The sequence below is a fragment of the Perissodus microlepis genome, chromosome 10 (assembly GCF_051167445.1).
Source record: "Perissodus microlepis isolate ML-2025 ecotype Zambia chromosome 10, ASM5116744v1, whole genome shotgun sequence".
NCBI lineage: Eukaryota > Metazoa > Chordata > Actinopteri > Cichliformes > Cichlidae > Perissodus > Perissodus microlepis.
In genome coordinates this window covers 26,486,439-26,509,824 of record NC_140470.1, presented here as the reverse complement: position 1 = coordinate 26,509,824, position 23,386 = coordinate 26,486,439, and the positions used below count along the sequence as shown (strand labels likewise).

At 40.5% G+C, this 23,386-nt stretch overlaps 1 protein-coding gene across 3 annotated transcripts; it reads right to left on the bottom strand.

Annotated features, from left to right (window-relative positions):
- Window positions 1-6,292: 6,292 nt before the first annotated feature.
- Window positions 6,293-22,677, bottom strand: LOC146379566 (tubulin-specific chaperone cofactor E-like protein). 3 transcript variants are annotated; one of them, XM_084940850.1, is made up of 9 exons: window positions 22,588-22,677; window positions 21,476-21,545; window positions 18,811-18,956; window positions 18,516-18,655; window positions 16,946-17,127; window positions 14,845-15,101; window positions 14,591-14,717; window positions 14,379-14,495; window positions 6,293-9,686 (listed from the first exon to the last, which is right to left on the bottom strand). In XM_084940850.1, exons 3-9 carry the CDS (start codon window positions 18,944-18,946, stop codon window positions 9,344-9,346), a joined length of 1,302 nt encoding a protein of 433 aa, XP_084796976.1. In that variant the 5' UTR covers window positions 18,947-18,956; window positions 21,476-21,545; window positions 22,588-22,677; the 3' UTR covers window positions 6,293-9,343. The 3 variants fall into 3 exon arrangements, with proteins under 3 accessions (XP_084796976.1, XP_084796977.1, XP_084796978.1); XM_084940851.1 differs by having other exon boundaries at window positions 21,476-21,542; window positions 22,588-22,660; XM_084940852.1 differs by having other exon boundaries at window positions 22,498-22,591.
- Between the last annotated feature and the right edge of the window lie 709 nt (window positions 22,678-23,386).

The following is a 23,386-nucleotide window of genomic DNA, read 5'->3' as shown; positions in this document are numbered from 1 at the left end:
TTTTGTGCTGAAAGTGTAAAAGAAGGTCGTCTTTGGATCAGGACTCGGTTGTGGTTAGAGCCTTACCAGAGTTCACTCAGTACAGTTAAATCTCAGAGCACCCGAGCACACAGACTCACCAAAGGAGTACAGTCTCACTCTGGGGGCGTTTATGGACCAAAACCAGAAGCACACACACAGTCTGAGACCTAGCTCTTTAGCTCGGCGGTAGCTAGAATTACAGAATTAACATCAGTCACTTTGGGTACTCTGTGTAGCCCCCTTTTTTAATTAGGTACAGCCTCATTTACAGGGTTATACAAGACACTTCATTTCCATAGATGCTGGAGAGATACTGAGGGGAAATCTCAGGTGGATCCACGCTGATAGGGTCTGGGAAGGAGAGGGCAGTCAGTTGGGTCTTTGTTGCCGGAGGACAGTGGAAGTAACTGGAGAGGCAGGGAGCAAGATGTGTGAAAGGCTCCAGGACTGAGGGCAGGCCCTGGGCTCCCATTAAGCAGCACTGCGACTCTCTGCGGAGGCTTCTTTTATACCTCCCACGTCTTGTTGTGTAAATGGTCACATACTCTTAAGCGAGCTGTGAAAGAGAATGTCATACAAAGAGGGACAAAAAAAGTCAGCAGTTACAGGTGACCTAGTGGGCTGAGGGAGCTTCCTGACCAAGGGTTTGTGTTTTGGGAAATGTCGTAGATGGAGAAGTTGGAAAGACCTAGATGGACCGATTTCTTGTGATTGCACTACAGATAACACTTCTTTTTCCTTTGTATACGAGGGTGGTCATGTCACACGACCTCAATGTAATTATGCTTGTTAAAGGGCCCAACTGTGTCATAGAGCACATTAGGATGTTATATTTGGGCTAACTGCGAGCATACAGGTCTGTACGGAAGCCCATTTCCGCCACTAAAAATCCCCCAAAAAAACCCAAGTATCCATAACTCAAAATTTCAAGTTATTTTCTTGACATTTCGACTTATTAACTCGAAATTTGGAGAAACATAACTTGAAATTTGGAGAAACATAACTTGAAATTTGGAGAAACATAACTTGAAATTTCGAGTTACTTTTCTCCAAATTTCAAGTTAATAACTCAAAATTTTGAGTTAGGTCTGCCAATCAGTAATCTACGTGAATGAGGTCACTTTCTTGTTACCTGGAAGCATATGGTGCAGAGTAACGCACACTCAAAACCGGATCGCAACAAATTGGTGCTTTCGCAAGTACGTTTGCTGATAGTAACGCCATGTGATTCAGATAATAACACAAGGATTTCATCATTTTTGAAACCACGCTGAAAATACTCAGCAATCTGTGCATTCATGACTGGATGTAATACCGGTAGCTTAGCTGTAGCATTTGTACCTGAGGGCTTCAGCTTCTGGGTAACAAGGAAATGATGTCATTCATGTAGATTACTGATTGGCAGCACTAACTCAAAATTCTGAGTTATTAACTCAAAATTTTGAGAAAAGCAAGTCGAAATTTCGAGTTAATGAGTCAAAATTTTGAGAAAATAAGTCAAAATTTGGAGAAAATAACTCGAAATTTTGAGAAAATAACTCAAAATTTCGAGTTATGGATCCTTTTTTTTTTTTTTTTAGTGGCAGAAACGGGCTTCCATAGATCTGAGACAAGAATACAGTTTAAATTGTTTAGATTTTCTAAATGTAATTTGACAGAATGGGTCATTTTTTTATATCACACATGATCTATGAGTTTTTTGCTGTTTTGTGACAGGTCCTGATTTCAGACCCTGGACCCGGAAGTCCTCAAAAAAGTTAGAGGAACCCGTACCATAAAGATGCCAACATGAGCAAACCCCCTGCTCTTCAAAGAAAGTTTAATTATTCAAAAAATAATTGCATTCATTAATCTGAGCACAAATTACAGAGGTGAAGACTGGAAAAAAACAACCAAAAGATGAACAACACCTTAACCCAAGCCATAAAATTTAACTGAATGACTCGACTCAAATCAAATCGAAACAAAACTGCAGGTTGAACCCAACTCAACTAATACATAATAAATCAAAGCTGCAGAAGCAGTTAAACATTGAAGTTAGTGCTGATGGAGTGCAGAGAGTTAATGATTTGATAGATACAATAGATAGAGACAACAGCACTAAGCAAGAGGGGAGAGAGAAGGAGAGCATGCATCTTAACTTAATCTAAAGACATAGAAAATGATTAAAACGAGAATGTACTGGCACACTGAGGCATGCTTAATACAAAAAACCTGTATTCACAGTTTTACACTGTGAAGCATGTGAGTAACTTGGAAGCTATAGTAAGACCACCAACTTCTTCACAAAATCTCTCTGAGTGGTGGTGAAATCAGAGATGAAGACAAAGTAAAAGTGCAGTTAATTTTTGAGAAACCCCCACCTAGACCCCCACCACTTGGAGAGTAGATGGCGAGTGTTTGCAGACAAGTTGGCATGTTATATGCAAACTATGGTCAACTGCAACAATATGAAAGCCACCAAAGCAGTTGCAAGTCGGCATTCTGTGTTAAATAATACATATTTTTCATTAGCAACCAGTTTTGGTTAACTTGCCTCCAGGTCTGTACGACTGGAGCTTTATCAATTTATTTCACTTAGGGATTAAAACTGTTTCTAACCAGTCAAAATAAAAGAAATGGGGAAATGAAAGTACCTTTACAGTGTATGTACACACTAACATCATTAAAACGTTTTAAACCATTTGTATTATATAATATCAAAGCATCTTTCAACCTTACCTTCAGATTTCCTAGTGATATAGAAACTTTCTTAAATGTTGGACACTGAAGCTGTTGTAACATCATCCTTGCATCCTTTTGGTAACACTAGTGCTTACAGATGGTGAGAGGTTAAATGCCACTGGTTGAAACTACTTAAAAGAAAGCTGGGTGGATCTGAAGAACTATTTTTACTCATGTCAGCATATATTTTGGAGTTTTCCATCAACAGCACACTCAACAATCATGCCTCTTTGAGAATGACTGGTCATTGTTCAAACTCAAGGGCTGTTAATCTATTCCTTTAAGAGTTTGTTGGCGGACAAGCACTTGGCAGCTCCTATCAAATCTCTTGGAGAGTTCCCCAGTACCAGGTTAGAAATTCAACTAAGGATCCCCAACATGCATAAAATAAATTTTTTCCTTGCTTAAAGTTGGTTATGAGACATAAGGTAGGTCAAAGGTTTCTATCATCAGGAGGGCATTGTGTGGGAACAGGTCAAAGTATCTAGCATCACAAGTTTTTGGAGAATCCATCAAGCCTGACCTTCACATAAAAAGGTCCTGGACTGGATACCCACTGAGCTCTGTTTAGCAGTCACCTAATCCTTGGTGCGGGCCACTTTAATTCAACCCCTTATGCCCAGCAGTTGGCTCTGCCCTGCCCTCCTCTCCCTTCTTTCCATTCACAATGGTGGACCTCCTTCCAGTAACCCAAACCTTCTTACCCCAATGACTCCTTCATCCTACCAAACAATAGGCCCTGTTTAGCCTTCCTGCCCTTAGCCCCACTTCATAATGCAATGGGGCAGATCAAGGGTAGATCAGAGTACCAACTGCACAGCCAGGTCCTGTTTACACAACAAAGTGCTTTGTGGGATGGATGCACTGCAACAATCTTCCAACTTCAAGTACGTTCATATTCTCAGGATGGTGCATCTGCAAAGTTAAATTGCAGATGACATTTGTTCATACAACACTGATTGAAAACTTGCTAACTATTGCTTTGTATTGGTTTACAGTATCCCTGTTCAATTCTATCCAGGAATTCAATATCCAATGGGTTGATTGGTTGATTCCCATTACAATAAAATTTGTTTGAAGAGATTAAACAATTCACTTAGCCTAAGGTAATAGAAGTTTTAAAATTACCAAGATAAAAAAATAGAGGTAACAAAAATTTTAAAAGGCCATAAATAGTTAAATATTCTTACATTTATAAGTGCATGTGGGGGTGGAGGGTGTATGTTATGCTATGTTATGAGAAGAATAGCGTTGAAAGCAGCGGTTCAAGTGACAAGGTTTTAATAACAATGTTGATGTTGTAACAATTGTGCATCAGGATCGCTACTGAGTGTCTCTAAACGTATAGAGTCAATTTTTGATGTAAGCCGTTTTAGGTTCCTCAAGCAGGACAGAACAGAACAAAACACCCCATGGATCCTAAACGCTCACATACATGCTGACGATGAAGCAGTGAGGCTACACTAGGAGCCTCAACTGGACATCCTGCATACGATGTCCAGTTGCTTGCTTGCTTGTTCTGCAGGGTATACTTTACCATGTGATTGAAAGTATGCTAACTTATGATGTTAGCATGCAGTATCCCATGGTTTGTCAGACAAATCCTTCCATCTCTCGTGTATGAAAATGGTTTGAAATAGCAGAAATACACTAACCAAACAACCATCTTTCATAGCGTATGGCTAGAAGCCAGTCAATTGTTAGGTCACTACCTAAAAGCCAAGGGTTTCCATTCATTCAGTAGGATGAATACTTGTAAAAATTAAGCTAAATAAACGAAATATAATTGCAGTCTATCCTGTTAATATCAAGACTTTTCTCTTATAAGCAATAACTCCGTGGCTTGACGAAGGCAGCTCAAAGCATGATGTTGTCGTGGAGATACTAACCTTAGGGTGACACTGGAAACGTCATTGGGACAACCCAAGTTGCTGGGATTCTTCCCTAATTATGTTCATGTGATCCATGTAATTATTGTCAAGACATTTGAAGTTGTGACCCTATGAAGATCTTAAGACACCAAGAAATGTGATAATAAACATGGCTGCCAAAGGTCAGTACAGCCAATGAGTTGAGAAATGCAGACAAAAAGTATAAGAAAAAATAATCTCGAAGGGAATAAAAAGAAAATACAGCTTTCTAACTACAGGACCAAATGCCTCCTTGGATCCCAGCCATTGACAAGTTGTTCTTCATGCTGACAATGTGCTGAGGAGTGGGTAGTGGTGGTTGGCAGAGATATCCTACACAGGATTAGTGCCATGGTTTTGGAAAAAGACGAGGAGGAAATTAAGAGGGAATGCCCCAGAAACACAACACCGCCTGACACGTATGGAATGGACTTTTTGCAGCTCGACTGAAACACTCCAGCGATAAAGAGAAGGTCTGCAGGATTCCTCCGATCTTCTCCAGGGCCAAGCATTAAGAAACAGAGCTGTGCACGCTGATCTCGTGTCCCTTTAGCTTGTAACACGAGCAGTGTGCCCACTCCATCCCTTGTCTTTCAATCAGGACGGTGAAATGTCAACATGTAAAGAGGCCGGTTCATATTATTAAACTAATCTGAATATCTGACACTTTTTATACTAACCAGTAGCTTTTTGCAACAGTTGGAATGACAAGTCCATTTGTACTTTTTGAGATAATGAATAGCGATATAGGCTCATCAATTAGTCTCACCAGCGACAGTTAAATGGCAGTGGGTATTAAAAGACAGACTTGAGCATTAGCTCACACAGCTAGCACACATCACAAGAAGACTTACCCAAACAATTTGTCTGCTGTCCAGATGTAACAGACCACAACGTTTTGGGACACTGAAAGTGAAAAGAATAAAGTGGCTGTGCAGGTTTGCAAACATATGACAAAAAAAAAAAAACCACGACAAGTTCATGAGAAAAAATAGCAGTATTCAAGATCAAAACTGCCAAATTTATGACAAAAATGCCAAAAATATAAAAAGGGGCAAATTAAAGAAGAAAAAACTAAACTCACTAGACAGGAAAACATAAAAAAAAAAAGACAAATTAATAATAATAATAAAAAAGGGCCAGTTGCTCCCAAAAGTCAAATTCATAATGAAAAACTGATAACTTCATAAAGACATGTTCTACATTAAAAAAAAAAAAAAAAAAAAAAAAGTATATTTAAATACAAAAAAAGCCAAATAAAATGGGGACATTCTGGGAAAAACAGACTTAATTGTCAAATAAATGACAAAACAAAAAAAGAAAATCTGTCACATCAACCCACAGCAAGGAGGTTTGAATCCACCAATCAACTGAGGCCTCCCTGTATGGGTCTTAAAGTGACAGATGAACTCATTCATGACCTCATTGTGGTATTTTTTCATGCTAGAAATGTTTCCTACAGTTGATTTGTGTATGTTTGCTATAGTGTCCATATGAACTGGATAATGAACAGTTGTGGGCGGTCATTTAATGTCCCAAATTAGATAAAAACAAAAACTAAACACAAAAAAATCCCCCCACACACTATAGGTATTGACTATTATTGCAGAATTATTATGAAAAAAATAACACTGCAATTAGGTGGAACAATCAGTATTTATTTATTTTATTTAAGAGAAGTTAAAGCACCATTATACAGTACAGGTATAGAAAGATTGCAGTAATGCAAACGAGAATTAAAAGTGCACGGAAGAAAAGCAATACAGAGAGCAAACGAAATATAAATTAAACACCACACACTCTAACCAGCACAAGGCAAAGTGAACATTAGATCTACTTTTTTTAAACTTTTTAAAATCTGTAAATAAACTCTATTTTGGTATTACTGAAGGATAGATATAAAGGTGACAGGCGCAGTTAATATTCTAGAAATGTCAAAATTACAAATGCCCATAAAACAACATCGTTTCCCTGAAATGACACATCTTGCAGATGATGAAATGCTGAAAGAAACAAAGACATATGAGACTGTGCAAACCAACCTCACAATGATCCAAAAAAAACAAAACAAACCCCTCACACTTATCCCAGCACTTCTCAACAGCCCACTCATCATAATACAGATTAATAAAAGTCAATAAAACAAAGAGATCTCCAGTCATCTACTACACAAAGAAAATCTGTCAGTCCAGATGGCACTGTGAGCCTGCCGCAGGACAAGTGCACCCTAGCACATGTTCACATGCTTGCATAAGCACAACAAAACACTTTATTTGCGGACGCTCAAGACAAGCATTTTGACCTGGGAGCTCTAATTAGAGTCTAAATTAGAGAAAGAACCACAGCAACAATGACTTAACTCCAAATAACTTCACTTGCTACCAACGAACACGTGAAAAAAATGCACCATTATTGTTATGACACATAGTTTAAGTGACTACATCTGTAATGCTCCAGCTGGTAAAACACAGCAGACACCAACAGCCAAAGTCTTGACAGGTAAAATAAAATAAATGTTCAGGCGATAAGATAGGTTGAAAAATTCCTGCTGAAAGCTCACAACACCAGGACCTGCGAAACAGCGCAAACTACAAGTTTGGGTGTCTGTGAGATGGAAATGTAAAGGAGAGAGACTCGGGTGGACCGGTGAGGGCCAAGAAGCTGTTTGGTGAACCTGTTCCAACTTAAATCCAGCGGAAGTGTCCGTGACACAGCAGCTGGTGTGTGGTTACCATACAGAGTGAGCCTCAGCGCTTCTCAGCTGCTGTTGCCGCTCCATTCATGCGCAGGACAGCCAGAAGACCTGCGGTAACTTGAGCATCAACACTCCTTCTTTTCTCTGTCCCAGACCCGAGCTCACCTCAGACATGTCTCGTCTTTCTGCCAGGGCGTCTCGACTGAGAGGTATCCGAGTGTGTGTGCGGGTGCGCGCGTGCACGTTACACCCAACACATGGCATTTATGCATCAGCTTGCAGGTTATTCCGGGATATTTCACTACAATCGCGTGGAAAAAGTCTAAGTAGGGAATTACATGTGCTGCTTATCTACAAACTCTTCCTGCAGGAAATCAAAACAAAACAAAATCTTCTGCGCTTAAATAATGGTTAGAAAAGTAGAGCAGCGCTTTGAGGCTGTCATCATCATGAAAATGTAAATAAAACGTAATTTTTTTTAATGCAGTGCAAATATGGATGGTACCCAATTTACAAAACCTTGGCACTACAAAAAAAATCAAGACCATGTTTAAAGCCTGATTAGTTGCAATCATTGCAGTATGATTATTATTATTATTTATTTATTTTTGTCATCATGGTTGCTTCTAGAGAACGTAATAGGTTGGAACAATTTTAGCCCAGACTGTACAAAATCTCCTGCAGCCAGTTTATAGTGAACAGGCATCAATTCATCTTTTACAAAAGAAACATGGAGAAAAATGACAATGCTGATCAAGGTGTAATCATTACGGAGGAACAATGTGCAATGAAAGTGGCAGAATGCATTCTCAGAAAGGGCATTTCTGATATCCAATGAATTTGAATCTGAAATCGTGTATAATTTATATTTGTCTCCTAATTTTAATGTATTCACTCTTTAAAAATACTAATTCATTCTCAGTTTGGTGCAGAAATATCAACAGTAGGGATTAGAAGGTCTGTTTTAACCCTTCAAATGCTTTAATTATAAGGTGATTTTAGTTTTGAAATTGGTGTGCAATTTATGCATTTAATTCATAGACAGTTGTATGAAGGGAAGTATGATCTTAATGTTCTGCAGCCCCTAAAAATCTAAAAACACATCAGATATAAATTTGGCTGAACTCCCCTTCGAGGTCGTGTTCTTGTGCCTATCCCGATCACGTTAGCGCGGTGGCTTTCTTTGGATGCGCCCGCTCTTACCACCTGCACTTGCCTTTCTTTGGACTTGCTTAAACAAACAGTTTTTCAACAAACAGTCCAGTTTTCAAGCCTAAAAGTTCAACATCAGGTAAAAATAGCAGAGAGGAGGATGCCCACACGTTCTTGGCATCCTCCAAGGTCAGCCAGTCCACTATTAAAGACCATGAGATCTACTATAATGTCTTGATGGACAATATTCAAGGGGAAGGACCTGGATTGTAACGCATATGACATATGCATGGCACATGGCTCTCAAGTCTACCAGCTCTGCCTTCCTGCAATTTCCATTGTTTTCCCAGAAATTAATTTCAAGCTGAATGACTGCTGTTTTGACTGCAAAAGATATCCAGCAAACAGAAAAACAAGTGGAAGTGGTCATAACAAGACTGATATTTATCCAGAGGTGCACATGTGGAAGACCCTGAAGGGGAGGACGGCCAAATTTCAGGTCAGGTATGTTTTTTTGGCCATTAAGGGAGCAGTCCTAGAACTTTTTGATCTTTATGCTTCATCAATAAGATGTAAACTGCACTTGTAACTCAAGCCACATGAAGCATAGAAATGTGCGACTTGAATTCAAGGCTTTGTAAATATCGAACAACTATGTGCAAATGTACTATTGCATAAATGTGATCAAGATTTTAGACAGCAAACCTCTTTACCATCAAAAACACCCACCCTTTTTTTGATCTCTAAAAAAAGGGTTCAAGTCAAAAGCTTAATATCCAGTAATTTATCATTTCTACAATTCCTCCAATCCAAGTCATCCAAAAGTGGAGAACCTCCCGACTCAAAGACCCGAGGAGCTGCAGCGGCTTTTGTCCCTGGGCACTACCAGGATCTCGTCCCCGTCTCGAATGCCGTAGGAATGCAGGGCCCGGGTGCCGCACTTCAGCTCCTCTGGTCCAAATATTGAACACATCTCTCGGTCGATGTAGAAGAGCCTCATCCCATTGGGCAGCTGCAGCAGACCCTTAAGGTGTTTTTTTAGGTCACCCACCGTTTGCTCCAGACGGAGGCTGACTGTCTCCACCCTGTCACCCCAGCGAACAACCACCATGGTGAGGCTGGGTCTCAGGTCTACCTCAGCCAGTGGAGCCAGGTGGCCATATTTGGACACGAGGATACGATACCTGCAACAAAGCAGAGCTCGTGTTATTTTTTATTTGTTATCAGCTCAACTGAATGACATTAGATACAGCATACAGCAAAGACACACAAACTCCTACAAAACATACACTTGAAATTTCTCAGACATGGCAGTGATTACATAGTCTCTGAAAAGTGAGGCCCTTGCAAAGTATCTCAGGGTGTTTTAACACCTCTAGTTTCTTTAGTCTTAATCAGCTGATGAATTTGTAAACTTGTGGCTTTTACTCATGGCTTTGTTTCTTTTTACAGAGAGAAAACTCCAAGTCAACCAAAAATGCATCACCACAAACCATGGTAGAATAGGCATTCTGCTTATTGGCCAATGAAGGGAAATGCTGTCCTCTGGACCCTTGGTTTATTCCACAGCTAGCTGCTACAGTTTGAGCTCTCTACATGTGTATGGTCTTCTGCCACATCCTAGGATGCAAAGCACATCTGACTACGAGGAGGCATTTAGCACAAACTAGCAGCGCACACCTGGTAGTTGGGGTTGGATGGAGGTCAGATTATGTTCTGACTATAAATTAAATAAAAAAGACCAGAATTTGATTTACATGGCCTAAACAGTGCAGGTGTGAAAAACCCCTTAAATTTTCATTTTTTTTATAATTGCAATGAGGTAGTGATATCTATGACTGCAAAAAGACTGGTACCAAATGAGTCTATGGGAAAGCAGCCCTCAGGCTTGGCCTCTAGAAACACTTTCCTGCTGAATTCATCCACTCAGTTCAGGTCATTCTGAATAAAACATTAAGACCCTTTTATAAATGCACCCATTCTAAGTTTCAGAAAGGAGGATTTTCCAGGGTATGCTAACCGCTAACTAGCTCATTATATGCATATAATTTTTGAATATTTGCCAAAACTAACTGAAAAATGAGTTTGTCAGACATGCCTTCATGTTATTCTACAAATATATGGAAAAATATTTGCCCAAATAATCATGATAACACATAATGGCATTTTAAAGGTAGACCACAGTGTCTCTTTGCCTCCCCCCTGCCCCCATTGTTGCTATGGTAAATAACATACACCCTGTACCAATGATAGGATGTAGACTCCTGTTTCAAAGGCTTCATTTCGACATTAAAAGAGCAGCTTGGTCTACGGCTCCACCCTGCCCTCTGATGGAAAAAGATGATCAGTCACAATCACACTGTGTTTAAGCACTGATTTACTCTAAATTGAATCAAAATCTAGAAATTTAACAACAAGCTGTACAAAATAACACTTAAAACTAAAGACAGAGATGATAAAGTCATTGTGAAAATGCTTCATGAGGTCATGAATCAAGTTAAAAGCAGGGCAATCTTCTTATAGACTTGTATAGGACAAGACTTCTCTTTGTGCCCTCTGCTGGCTGTTATGAAGAATGCAGGTAAAAGGCTGTTCAACACTGGCTTCACTTTTCAGACTCACAGGTTATACATCCTCTTTTTTTCCTTCTTAGATGAAGTACAGGTGTGAAATAGAAACAGCAAGTATATTTAAGATATTTCAGATTTTTTTAAAAAGACTTTAAACTCCGGGTTATGGAAACAAGCTATGAGTGTTTAAGAGGCAGAGAAACACCGAGTTGTCTGCCACTTGCTTGCCGTGAGAAAGCTCTCAGCCATCTCAGGGGAATGCGTGTTCGAGATAAGGCCCCAGGAACGATTAAATAAAATCCAGGAGAAAAGGCCTGTGCTTTCAAAGCTACTGTAACAGCTGGGCCAATCAAAGCAATTTCACTTCCCTCCCCAAAACTCCTCCACAAAGCCGCTGCCCTGGCCCTGGGATTTTCTGGCCAAACTTGCAGTCCACCCTGGGAATTCTCCACTAAGGCCACAGTGCACAAAGTGCCATTCTAAGAGAAGCCATTTACCAAAGAGGCTTCATTTAAGGTGGTAAGCATGGTATAATGGGGCAAACAATGCTGCAGGTGATAAGAAGCCGACATTCCAACTGTCATTTTGGCATTCTTTGATTCCTGCGGAGGAAATTACAAAACTGTGGAGCCAAGAGACACCATGTAGCTGAGCTCTCCTGTTTTGGCATTTCATCGACTCATTCTCTCATTTCTCCAGTTATTTACTTGAACGTATGAGCACCTCAAAAAGTTAAAATGTTAACTTTCCCACGTCTTTCCCTGAGACTGTGGCTCTGTTTAGACCCACTAACTGCTAACTTCACCGGATACGCCGACTCTCTGGTTTCTTTTTTAACCCTTGCCTCTACTCTTTCTCGCCACTAATCCTTCCTGCCCAGTGCTGTTTTCTTCCCTTTCCCATTTTTTTCAAGGAATTGTTGGGGTGTATCCATCTCAGTTAGTCCAGTTTATGGTTTGAGAACACGTTTATAGTTACTCAAAGCCAGGCTGTGTCAGATGTGTTCACTTGAGAGGCTGTGACCCACCTGCAGAGCTCTGATCTCTTGGGGTAGCGAGGCCGCAGCCTCATCCGAAAGGAAAGGGGATAGCTGTGCGCTCACTGCCTACTGAGTGTGTCTGACACCCCGATAACGCCCGCATGCACATGCACAGTCACGGTTATACCCGACCCTGGACCTACACCGAACCCCTCCCAAAACAACACCGCAAACGCAACGCTTGATGGAAGAAAATAAAATCAGAGCGATGAAGCTGAACACAAAGAAAATGAAGTTTTTAGATGGCGATGAATGTGTTTAACATAGAAATAAAATAACTATTAACTGCTCCTGATGGACAAACAAGTTCTGCCACAGTTAATAAAATAATTTATAGCCAGGAGTGCTGTGACAGCTCATGTGACATCAGAAAACAAATCAAATTTCTCAAATTAAGGCTTCAGGTTGACAGAGTAGGTGTATACATAAAAAAACAACCTGCTACCTGGTGTATCAGTTTTCCCAATCAGAGAATTCCCAGCACAAAGGACTCATTGAGCAGGGAGAGAGTGGTGGCATTGTCTCCCAAAGGTTAGTTTCCCCCAGTCAAGGACTACACCTTCCTCCAGAAATCCCTCCCCAACATTCTGCTGAGGTTAAGTGGAATGCAGTTGGTGAATTATTTCACCCCTGCGAGCCCCCCCGAGGAAGGCTTTCAACCTCCCCCCCGTAAAAAAAAACATATAGTGTGCTGGACCCAAACTGAGGACAGGGATGGAGATTGGTTGCTAATGTTATGAGTTAGCAGGTGTTCCCATATGAATATAATGCAAACGTAAATGCCGCTTAGCTTTCTAAATGAAAGCCAGTGCTGGCACCTTGTGCTCCATATTTAAGGTATTTAGTGAAGACTTTCAATATGAATTTTACTCTAAATGTCTCATTTGAATGTTGTAATGAAGCAATGATGAAAACAATCTGATGTAAATTTTAGAGCTGAAAAAAAAAAAAACAACAACAACAATTTATTGATCAACATAATACTACACAATAAATTTTTTAATTTATCATGTTAGCTATTTACTCAAGCCAAAGGATGTCAGTGCTGTAGTAGCTCATCAGGCTCACGATCCATCACCGCTCAAGGGTTACTGCCCGCAAATCGATAAATGTGACTTTGATAAAAACTTCAGTAAAATCTGACCAACACTGATTCTTCTTCGCAATGGTTTAAACTCAGCTACATTCAATTCAGTTCAGTTTTATTTATATAGCACCAAATCACAACAACAGTCGCCTCAAGAAGCTTTATATCGTAAGGTAAAGTTCCTACAACAATACAGAGAAAACCCCGACAATCATATCACCCACTATGAGCAAGCACTTTGGCGACAGTGGGGAGGAAAAACTCCCTTTTAACAGGAAAAAAACCTCTGGCAGAACCAGGCTCAACCATCCAAAGTAAGTCAGTGCACAAGAGACTTGAAAAACAAAGTGCAGTCAGGGTGGAGTGTCAGGGGTGATTTGTGACAGAAGGTATGAAAGGCAGCACGAGTGAAAGGGACAGGGTTTTAAGATGGTACCGAGAGCTGCTATAATGTATGGCTTGGAGACAGTAGCACTGACAAAAAGACAGGAGGCCGAGCTGAAGATGCTCAGGTTTTCACTGGCAGTGACCAAAATGGAAATGATTAAAAACGAGGATGTCAGAGGGACAGCTCAAGTTCAGCAGTTTGGAGATAAAGTTAGAGAGGCGAGGCTCAGATAGTTTGGGAGAGAAGAGAGAGTGGATACATTGGACAAATGATGCTAAATATTGAGCTGCCAGGGAGGAGGAAGAGAGGAAGACCTCACAGAAAGTTCATCGATATAGTGAAGAAGCACATGCAGAGGAGGACGCTAGGGATAGGGTTAGATGGTGATGACCCCTAAAGGAAACAAGCCTTTGAAATTTAGTTACATGTTAATTTTCTACCTAGTTTTAGGATGCAGATCACTAAGTTAACAAACTTAAATGATCCAAAAAAAATCACTCAAAAAGTAAAAAAGAAGAAATAAAGCTAATGGCTAATTTTATTTAACGATAAATTCACAATTCACACAGTTGCCTAACGCCAACTTCTACCCACGCATCTTAGCTGGCCATCAGCACCACTGCATATGCAAAGTGTCTTTTTGAGACTACATATTGTTCCTCGTCCACTTCTACTAGTTACTACAGCGTCAGCGGTCAGCCGCAGCTTTGAATTATTATTATTATCCATGAGTAAACTTATTCACTATGATTATGTGTGCAGTGAAAAATGTATGTGTGGATGATGCTCCACCTCTCGGGACGCTCCTGCTCTGGACAGTCCTGGTAGTATCTGATGAAGAACCTCTCAGCATCCTCTCTCTCACCATTAGACACGGCACCCCCGTTCAGCACCATTACGGAGGGCAGCCTGAGGGCAGGTGCAGCAGTCGGGTGTTAAACGTGCTCAATGAGTATTTCGATGATGAAGTTACTGAACAAACGAGCACACAGCTTCAGACTTACTGTGCTAAAAGGAGGCTACGTCTCTCCTCGGTGCTGTAAGACTGCAGTAAAGGGATTCCCTTTGCTTTGACCTCCACCAGTTTGGGAAAGAAATTCAGCCTTTCAATGTCGATCCATTTACTAAGACCTGAATAACAACAACAACAACAACAACAATAATAATAATAATAATAATAAACATAATGAGTTATAGGGCTATTTGTTCACACCTTGCACTGAACACAGACAGATTAAAAGACTTTTAGGACTCTGACCTGAATTGTTGAGGTTGATGCTACGCAGGTTGGGGAAGAGGTGCTCCAGTGTCTCCTTGGTGTCTCCCACAGAGTCCACGCTGTTATTGGCCAGCACCAGTGTGCTCAGACTGGGGTACAGCAGCCCAAACTTCCTCACTTCTGCCCAATCCTGCAGCTGGTTATCTGTAATCTGCAGCAGGCGTAGCGACGGGCATGCCGTCCGGGATTCTGACACGCTGTTGTAGCCGTTCAGACACAGGAAGAGCTCCTCCAGCCTGGAAGATGAGGTGCAAGGAAACTGGCATTTTTGAGGACATCAAAGATTCTTTGTATAATCTGTGTAATATGCATTAAGGTGCTTTTGATTCTTCAAAAGAATAAGGCAGCTGTTATCGTGTTTCCAATTGTCACCATATGTCCTGAGTTCTCTACCCTGTTTACAGCTAAAGACACTAAAAAGCCCTGAGTACATGGCAAATTGTTTCTCTAAGCTGCCAAGTGATGTGGTTTTAATTACATGCTGTTAAATAGTAAAGCAAATGGATTTGTATGAGGGGAATCAACATAAAGTAAAAAAATGTGTGTGCAGGGAAGTAATCAGGGTTTAGAAACTAGTGCAGTCACGATTTTTTTCTCTTAATGCCTCATATTTATGGTACCTTGGCTCCATTTATGAGGATAAAAGGAGGATAGAAGTTACAATATAACCAAAACCTGATTCTGAAAACTGTAAAGAATTTTATTTTATAAGATTTCTATATATATTTCTCTCCCTTTGCTCTCAGCGGAGGCGGCCGCATCTTCTCCTGTCTCCTCTCCCTCCCTTATCTTCCTGCTTGGCTTCTCTTGTCTTTGTCTAGTCTCGTCTAACTCTCAGAGACTCTCTTCTGTCTTGTTCTCTAAAAACACAACAACAAGGAATTATGGATTTGATCTCTAAAATCTAAAGCGCCTTGAGGTGACTGTTGTTGTTGCAATTTAGATTTATATAAATAAAATTGGACTGAATTATATTAATAATATATTAACACTATTGACACCCTCTCGACGAGAAACCTGGGTGCGGGGGAGCCTGATCGTCGGAACATTTGCTGCTGGATACACGACAGTCTTTCAGTGGAACAAGCCTGGCAACACTCACATTGGAGGACGTTGAAGACATCTACCTATTCAGAGCCATGATAACGAAGCTCCTGCTGATTGGAACTGGCACAGCCCTGGCTTGTTGACGAAAATTGAAAAGATTTCTTCTTTTGTGGCTAAACCAACCATTACTCCTCATGCGTCAAACCAACCTCCCTAAACATGGCAAGGTGGGGCATAACTTCCTGGAATTCCTGTTGAGTCTACATCTGTGTGCTCAAGATAAAGAAGGAACGCATCACTAATCTGCTCGCTAATGTTTTGAGCAACTCTGAGTGGTCAGAGTGGCACAAAAAACTAAGTGATTCAGTATGACTCAGTAGCTTGTAGAGCCACATTAGCAACAAACTCTTCTTTACAACATTGAGGTCTGTGGGCATTCTTTAATACACATCTCCCAACACAGCTTGGTTGAGTTCTGGACTTTGACTCCTTTGAAACATCTTCATTGTTTTCTTTTTCAGTCATTCTGTTGTAGTTTTGTCAACTTCAGCAAACCTAAACATTCCTGCCATGTTTGTTTTAGAGTGAAGAAGCCCAGAAACCCTTACTAACAAGTTCAGTTTAAAAAAAATTGTGTTGTCACGAACTTTCCAATTTTACACACTAATTGAGGGCTGTAGAGTCTGAGATGTAGCTCTTGGGCTTTTATCAGTTTCTCTGAGTATTGCTCAGTCTGGAGTGAATTTGCTCAGACATCCCCTTAGCAGTAAGCTACCAAAACATCTGCTTTTTCAGAGGTGCTCACATTTGCTTATGATCAGTTAAATGTGTCCCATTAGCAACTGGCTGCTACTTATTCTCATACCTCCCATGGAAGCAGTAGGGGTGTACTTAGTTTTTCACAGGACTGCAGAGAGAACTCTGAAAACACTGTAAATCTCTATATATGCAGACGGTTAGACAAAAATATGCAAATTCTCTCATTGCCACAAATAAAAGAACATAAAACCTTTTTCCATGCTTTGTCACTTACTCTGGTGTGTGCTGCGTGAGTGTGTGAACAGTGTCCCAGCTGACTTGTGTGTTAATGAGGACCAGTCGTCGGACCCTGGAAAAAACCTCTGCCATGTTCGGCTCCAGCTGCACGCCGCTTAGCGGGTTCATGCTCAGATTGAGGAAGTCCAGGTGTGGGATGCTGGAAACGATGGTGCCGATCTGGCAAAACCAGAAGCATCAGGACACAGAACAAAGAAAAAGAAGAAACAAGTTGCAGAGCTTTTCAAAACACTTTTACTTTGAAAACCATTATTTTCAGAGCTTGTTGATTAGCTAGATAACTCTAGTACACATAAATAAGCTGTATAATAGGATACAGCGGTTTAAATTCTAGGTAAGTTCCAAGTCATCCATCGTTAAATATAACCCATAGATAGTCTTGAACAGGCATATTTTTAAAGTGTTTCTGTACCGTGTTCACATTTTCCTTCATTCTGTTTAAAAAGCTGATAATTAAACCACATCAGTAGCGTCTGGTTTAGCTTCACATTGACTTGTTTTCACTCTAGATGAGCTAGCACCTTTGGCTTCTAGATGGCAAATAAAATACTTAATGCTAAACCCATGTGACTGACAGAAGAAGAGATTATTATATTAAATGAATATGTGGTGTATGTATTTATTGGTTCATGCAAAAAAATGTATCCAACCCTGCTTATTAATAAATAAGTACTCCAGTTAACCTGATAGGTACCAGGTGTTCCAGCTGGCACAGCAGAAGGGAACTGTGCCTACAGCCCTCATCACGGTATCACTCGGCTGAATAACAAACAGCACTGTGAGAGGAGGATAACAAGGGCTGTGCAACTTTTTTAAGGGGCCTTTGTTTTGTAGTCACGGCTAAATGACAATGCAGCACAACCCAACCTTAAGAACTTTATTATTAACAGTACATATGCAAACAAACAAAAAGAAAAGAATGATGATGAATGGAGGCTAGATGGAATCAGTGAATAACTTGAAAATCTACATGCTTTCCAGTTAATAAAGTCCGGGGGCACAATCGACCCGGCAAAGACTCCAAACTGGCCAACTGGATGGCTTTGGAAAATGTGAAGGAGGGCATACATTTTTGGACTTTCAACTGTATTAAGTATAGCTTTTCCTCCTGATAAACACCTCCCCCACGGCCATTCATACAATGCCAAAGTAATAAAGTGTGGTTAAACTTGTTATTACTGACAGAAAGGGAAGTTTTACTGGTTCAGCCCGCTCAAGACCAAAGTGGGTTGTTTGTGGCCCACAATGTAAAAGGAGTTTGACATCCCAGGCTTGCATCCTTACTAACAATAAAGAGAGATTAACTTCTATTTTTTTTTATCTGTATGTGTTGTATTCATTTTTTAATACACCAAAATAACCATCAAAACAAAGACCTTAATCTTATAACTGTGACTAGCATGTACTAGTGTCCACTTAGGCCCTTTTAACTGCTGACATGGTAGCATACAGACAGCACTCCAACTAAATTGTCTTGAACAAAAGCCAGATGGCTCTGCTTTTATGAAAAACCTTATTAAGTTCAATTAAAACTCCAAGACACCCACCTCTCCCCAGTCATTCAGCTGATTGTGGGACAGGTCGAGCTCTACCACGTGGGCGCAGGAAGCAGCGATGTCTTGCCTGTCGCCGGCTTTACTGATTCCACTGTCATTCAGAACCAGTGCGCTGGGCAAGAAGAGGCGATCTGCAAACAGGAAACTCGAGTCAGTTCAGACCCTCATTCAGAGCTCAACACTCCAAATAAAAAGGCAGATATGCCGGGCTGAACTTATCACAAGTGATACACTGCTCACGTGGCATCATCACAGCCCTGAAATAGCTCACTCTGTCATCTCTCACCTTTGACAGGGGATCCTGGAGGTCTGGGCAGAACAACCACTCCTACGCCTTGGCCATAGGGGAAATTCTCAGGGTTATACTTCTCACTGAGGACTTGAACAAAGGTGCGCACCTCATCTTCATCAGAGGACTCCATGGCTCAAGTCCTGAACAGGTATCCATGTAAGAGACCAAAGGGGAGAAAAAAAGACGCTTTTAAGATTAACATGACAATTACAGCAGGACAGCTGTTACATATGTCTTTTAAAGGATAAAGCTGGAGATATTTTACACTGTTTATCAACAATGTGTATGAAAAACAAGTTTCCTCCCAAAACATATGTGACCCTACTGAAGTTTTAGGTCTTTAAGTGTCAAAATTGTGTTGCTTAATTTACATGTAACCTGCATGTCTAACGTGGTGTTTAGAGAATTCTCAGTGTTGGATTTTTGGGGCTGATGTCTGTTAAGGAATTTAGAATGGGACATACGTTTAGCAGGCGTGGTGATCTAATTCTAAAGTTCTAATCTCACACAGTGTTTTATGGGCACAGTCACCTCCCAGAGTCTACTTTTCCAGATTTTTTTCTTTTTTCCCCTTAATTTGTTTCTATTTCATTTTTCTTTTTATTACTTTTTTTGCAGATTTTGTAGCTGTTAATAAAAGTCCTGTATAAATGAAGAAAACCATTGGGATAAGCTTTTCATTTGGTAGCATCTGCTTCTGTTTTCACCTATGCTGACATTCTCCACAAACAAACATACTTTTGGTGCAATGTACTCAAAGCACAGCACAGCTCATCTCTCACAGTGACTGTCCAAAAAATCCTCAGCACTATGAAAATGCTCCTTGTACACAGCTCAGAGTGACCATGTGGATTAAATAATTTACCTACAGGAAAGGTCTAAGCTGACATCTGAAACTGTATTTGTGAAAGAAGCTGGAGAAGCATAAAGTGCCCTCTACTCTGGACATTTGTCATTCAAAGCCCACATATGCAAAACAAATTGAGTGAGCATTTTCAGAAACATGACAACAGTGGAACCAGGTGAACTAGTACCACCAGCAAAACTATTAGAACTATAGTGGCAGCTTCCCTGAAGCATTTTAGGGTTTCAAGTATTTTGTACACAACAAAAAAAATCACCTTTCTATCACATATAACAGGGGTGGGGGAACTACAGGCCTCAAGGACCGGTGTCCTGCAGGTTTTAGATATCACCCTGGGTCAGCACACCCAAATCCAATGATTAGTTCATTGCCAGGGCTCTGGAGAACTTCAAGACATATTGAGGAGGTAATTTAGCGATTTAAATCAGCTGTGGGAGTTCCTCACCCCTTACCTATAGGTATTAGTGGCCTGTCGCTAACAGGAAGGCCATGTGCAGTGGTGGGCAATTCATTTTCTCCACAAGTTCACATGAGAATCTGAAAATGTTGTGCAAGGTTTCACCGATAAGTTCAGAAAGAGATGAAATTAAATACTGAGTTCAGCTAATTGGTGCCGCCTTCCACAGCACTCCCAGTTTCTCATGTGGACCCTTGGGGAAAATTGCCTATGCTTGGTGGACGTGCTTTAAGCCTGTTGTCTTTTAAATGGTCACCAGGGGGCGATGGCAGTGGTTCCACAGTCATTGTTCCACCTCAGTAAGCACTTTACTGACAAGTTCACAGATCAATCACTAATTGCTGCTCATATTGAATAAAAAAATCAGTTCTACTTTGTAATTGCATGTGATTCGAAAGCTCAAATTAGATTTCTTGAATCTTTGCAGAGCCTGCAGACAAGTGGCTGACACCACGCCAAAATGTAGTTACAACAGAGTTCCATAAGGGTATATAATTATGACGTACCTACGGTGTAGATTTAACACATAAGTATAAACTGAAAGTTTAAGAAGACGGGATTACTCGGGGTATGAACATCGATTAATCACTTGTGATTGCTCCAAATCCCGTTAAGGCCAACCAGTGCCTGTGCATGGCATTTTCCCCATAGTGTTGGGTTGTCCTTCATTCAAAGTGCTAAACAAAGGGACACAAATGTGCTACCACTGACTTCCACTTTAACCACCTCAAACTTTAGTCCTGCTCCTCCTGCTGGCTGACACTTCTTGTCTATGTTTTACATTTTTCTGTGCACGTGTTAAAAGATAAAAAAAAAGGTCTAAAAATAACCCACGAACATCATAGAATAACCTACAAATCACAGACAGCTGAAACGTGAGAGGCATAGCAACACTGAGGAGAGCAGGTGCACAGCTGTCAGCGAAGCCACCTGTTCCTACTGAAACCCATTTTCTGATTACAATTTCTGTTGCCATTTTTGCTGTAAAATGATTAATCTGATGAGTAACTGTTTAACTCAATACAGAGAAAATGTAGCTTTTTCAATGTGTGGATTGGTTTAAAATCCATAGACAAAAAACCCTCCAGGCAGGCTCAATAACTGGTAATCATACATCACAATAACATACATTCTCGACCCTGCCTGTCCACCTTGCACTCAACAGCCTCACTTTAACCCCGATCAGCCCTATCAGTTTCAGACAAACGCAGTCTGATCATCTTAAACTGAGCCCACCTGAAGTGTGTTTGTCAAAAGACTGAGTGTTTCATCCGGACTCTGTCTGATGTTTCTGTCATAGATCGTTTCTCATTACACAGATCCCACCTGATTCTTACCTCTGATGTAGCAGAGACCAAAGGAAAGATTGTTTTCAACACCACATCAGATCACATGCCTCGGTCCCTGCTGTGAGAAAATGACGAGAAACATAAGCAGGGAAAACTTATTTTTAAGCTTGCAGCCGTAAAATAACCAGAATATGTGAAAAAAAATGCAAAGAAAGACAGAGTTGACACCACATCAAAGGTGGTGAAACTTGCATTTATGTGACAAACAAAGGAAAGGTAAGCTGACAGTTGGGTGCTTGAGACGAAAACAACTGTTTATGTGGTATAACTGGGGAGCAGCCAAGCCCTGAAGCCATGCACTGAAATGAAAAAGTTCTAATGGACATATGTCATGACTAACCTGAGGTCATTGTTTTGTACAGTTTAAACACACACTTTTAAACCCCTGTTATAATTTGTTACTTTTTTCTGGAATCTTTTTGTTTCAAATGTTTCTTGAGCACCATTTGCTCAGTTCGGCGTACACAATGGGCAGGAAGTTAGATTTTGTAATATATAAAAAGTTAAACATTATCAGCTGCTCGCTACTGCTCACAGCGGTGAAGTTCAACCTGCAATGCTACCAAACTGTCAATAAAGATGACGTTTTGCAGAAAATAACAAACAACGAAATGGATTAGTCCTACCCGAATTGAACGTCAACCCACAAAGAGTCATAAAAAGGTCAAAAGTCTTACTGTAAACCTTGCACACAGTTGCTGATACGCGAAGCTATTTTAAACAGATATATTTTTAACAGGGTCCGGGGAAACGGTGTTACAGTCAGATAACGAGCGTCGTTTCGTGGGGTGGGGGGCTGACTGCTCAGACGGAGGCCTAGCTGTATGATGTCGCTAGCTTAAGGATAATAAACTGGAAGCTGAGATTGTAACAGTGCAACCTGGTGTGTTTGAACATTTTAGCACAGCACGAGCCAACGACACTACTGCCTACCTCCAAAAAGCGTGCAACACGTTGGCTGTAAATTCAATTCGGTAAAAACATTTCTTTGAGTGTTGGATCAAACTCACTATCTGGGCCTCCAAACTTAGCGAGACAGGTCACTGCGCGTGCTCCATTTGGCACCTGATACGGTACATTTTTGAGAGTGCAGAACTCACCTTTGGCAGAACCCCCCTCTGCGGTCGGGTTGTTTTTGTTGTTCTTCGGTTAGTTGACAGCTTAAACCACGCCCACTCTACCGGAAGTTACGTAGTTTAAATGTCTGTTTTTTTCCTCTCGTCTTTTCTTTAAAACGGAAAGGAGCTAAGAATACATGCTAAGTATTAACTTATTATTATTATTATTATTATTATTATTATTATTATTATTATTATTATTATTATTATTATTATTATTCGTTTTTACGATTTTTTTTTGTAGCTGGTTACTTTAACGGACAATTTTTGAAATTTACTGATTACGGGCAGTTTTTTAAAAGCTGAGTTCAATTACTCTCACGCCTGGTTATAGCCCGACCTTGTTGAATCAAGGAAGCCTATAGGCTACAGCCAGTTTGACGAAGTTGCAGCCTCTCTGAAAGGGTAACAGATCCATTTCTAAGGCTTTGGGACTCCAGTGAACCACTGTGAGAGCCCCAAAAGTTATCTGGATGACTGAGCATGCATCAAGACACTGTGAGAGCCATTATTCACAAATGGAGAAAAGTTGAAACACTGACGAACCTGGCCTAATCAAAGTCTGCACTTAAATCCTTTTAAGATGTATTGAGATGACATTTAACAGGCCGTTCAAGCTCCAGTGTAGCTGAATTAAAACAATTCTGCAAAGAAGAGTGGGTGAAAATTCCTCTAAAGACTCATTGCCATTTATCACATATGCTTATTTGCAGTTCTTGCTGCCAAGGGTGGCACATTTAACAGGCTTTTTCACACAGGGCTAGGTTTGGATAATTTTTCT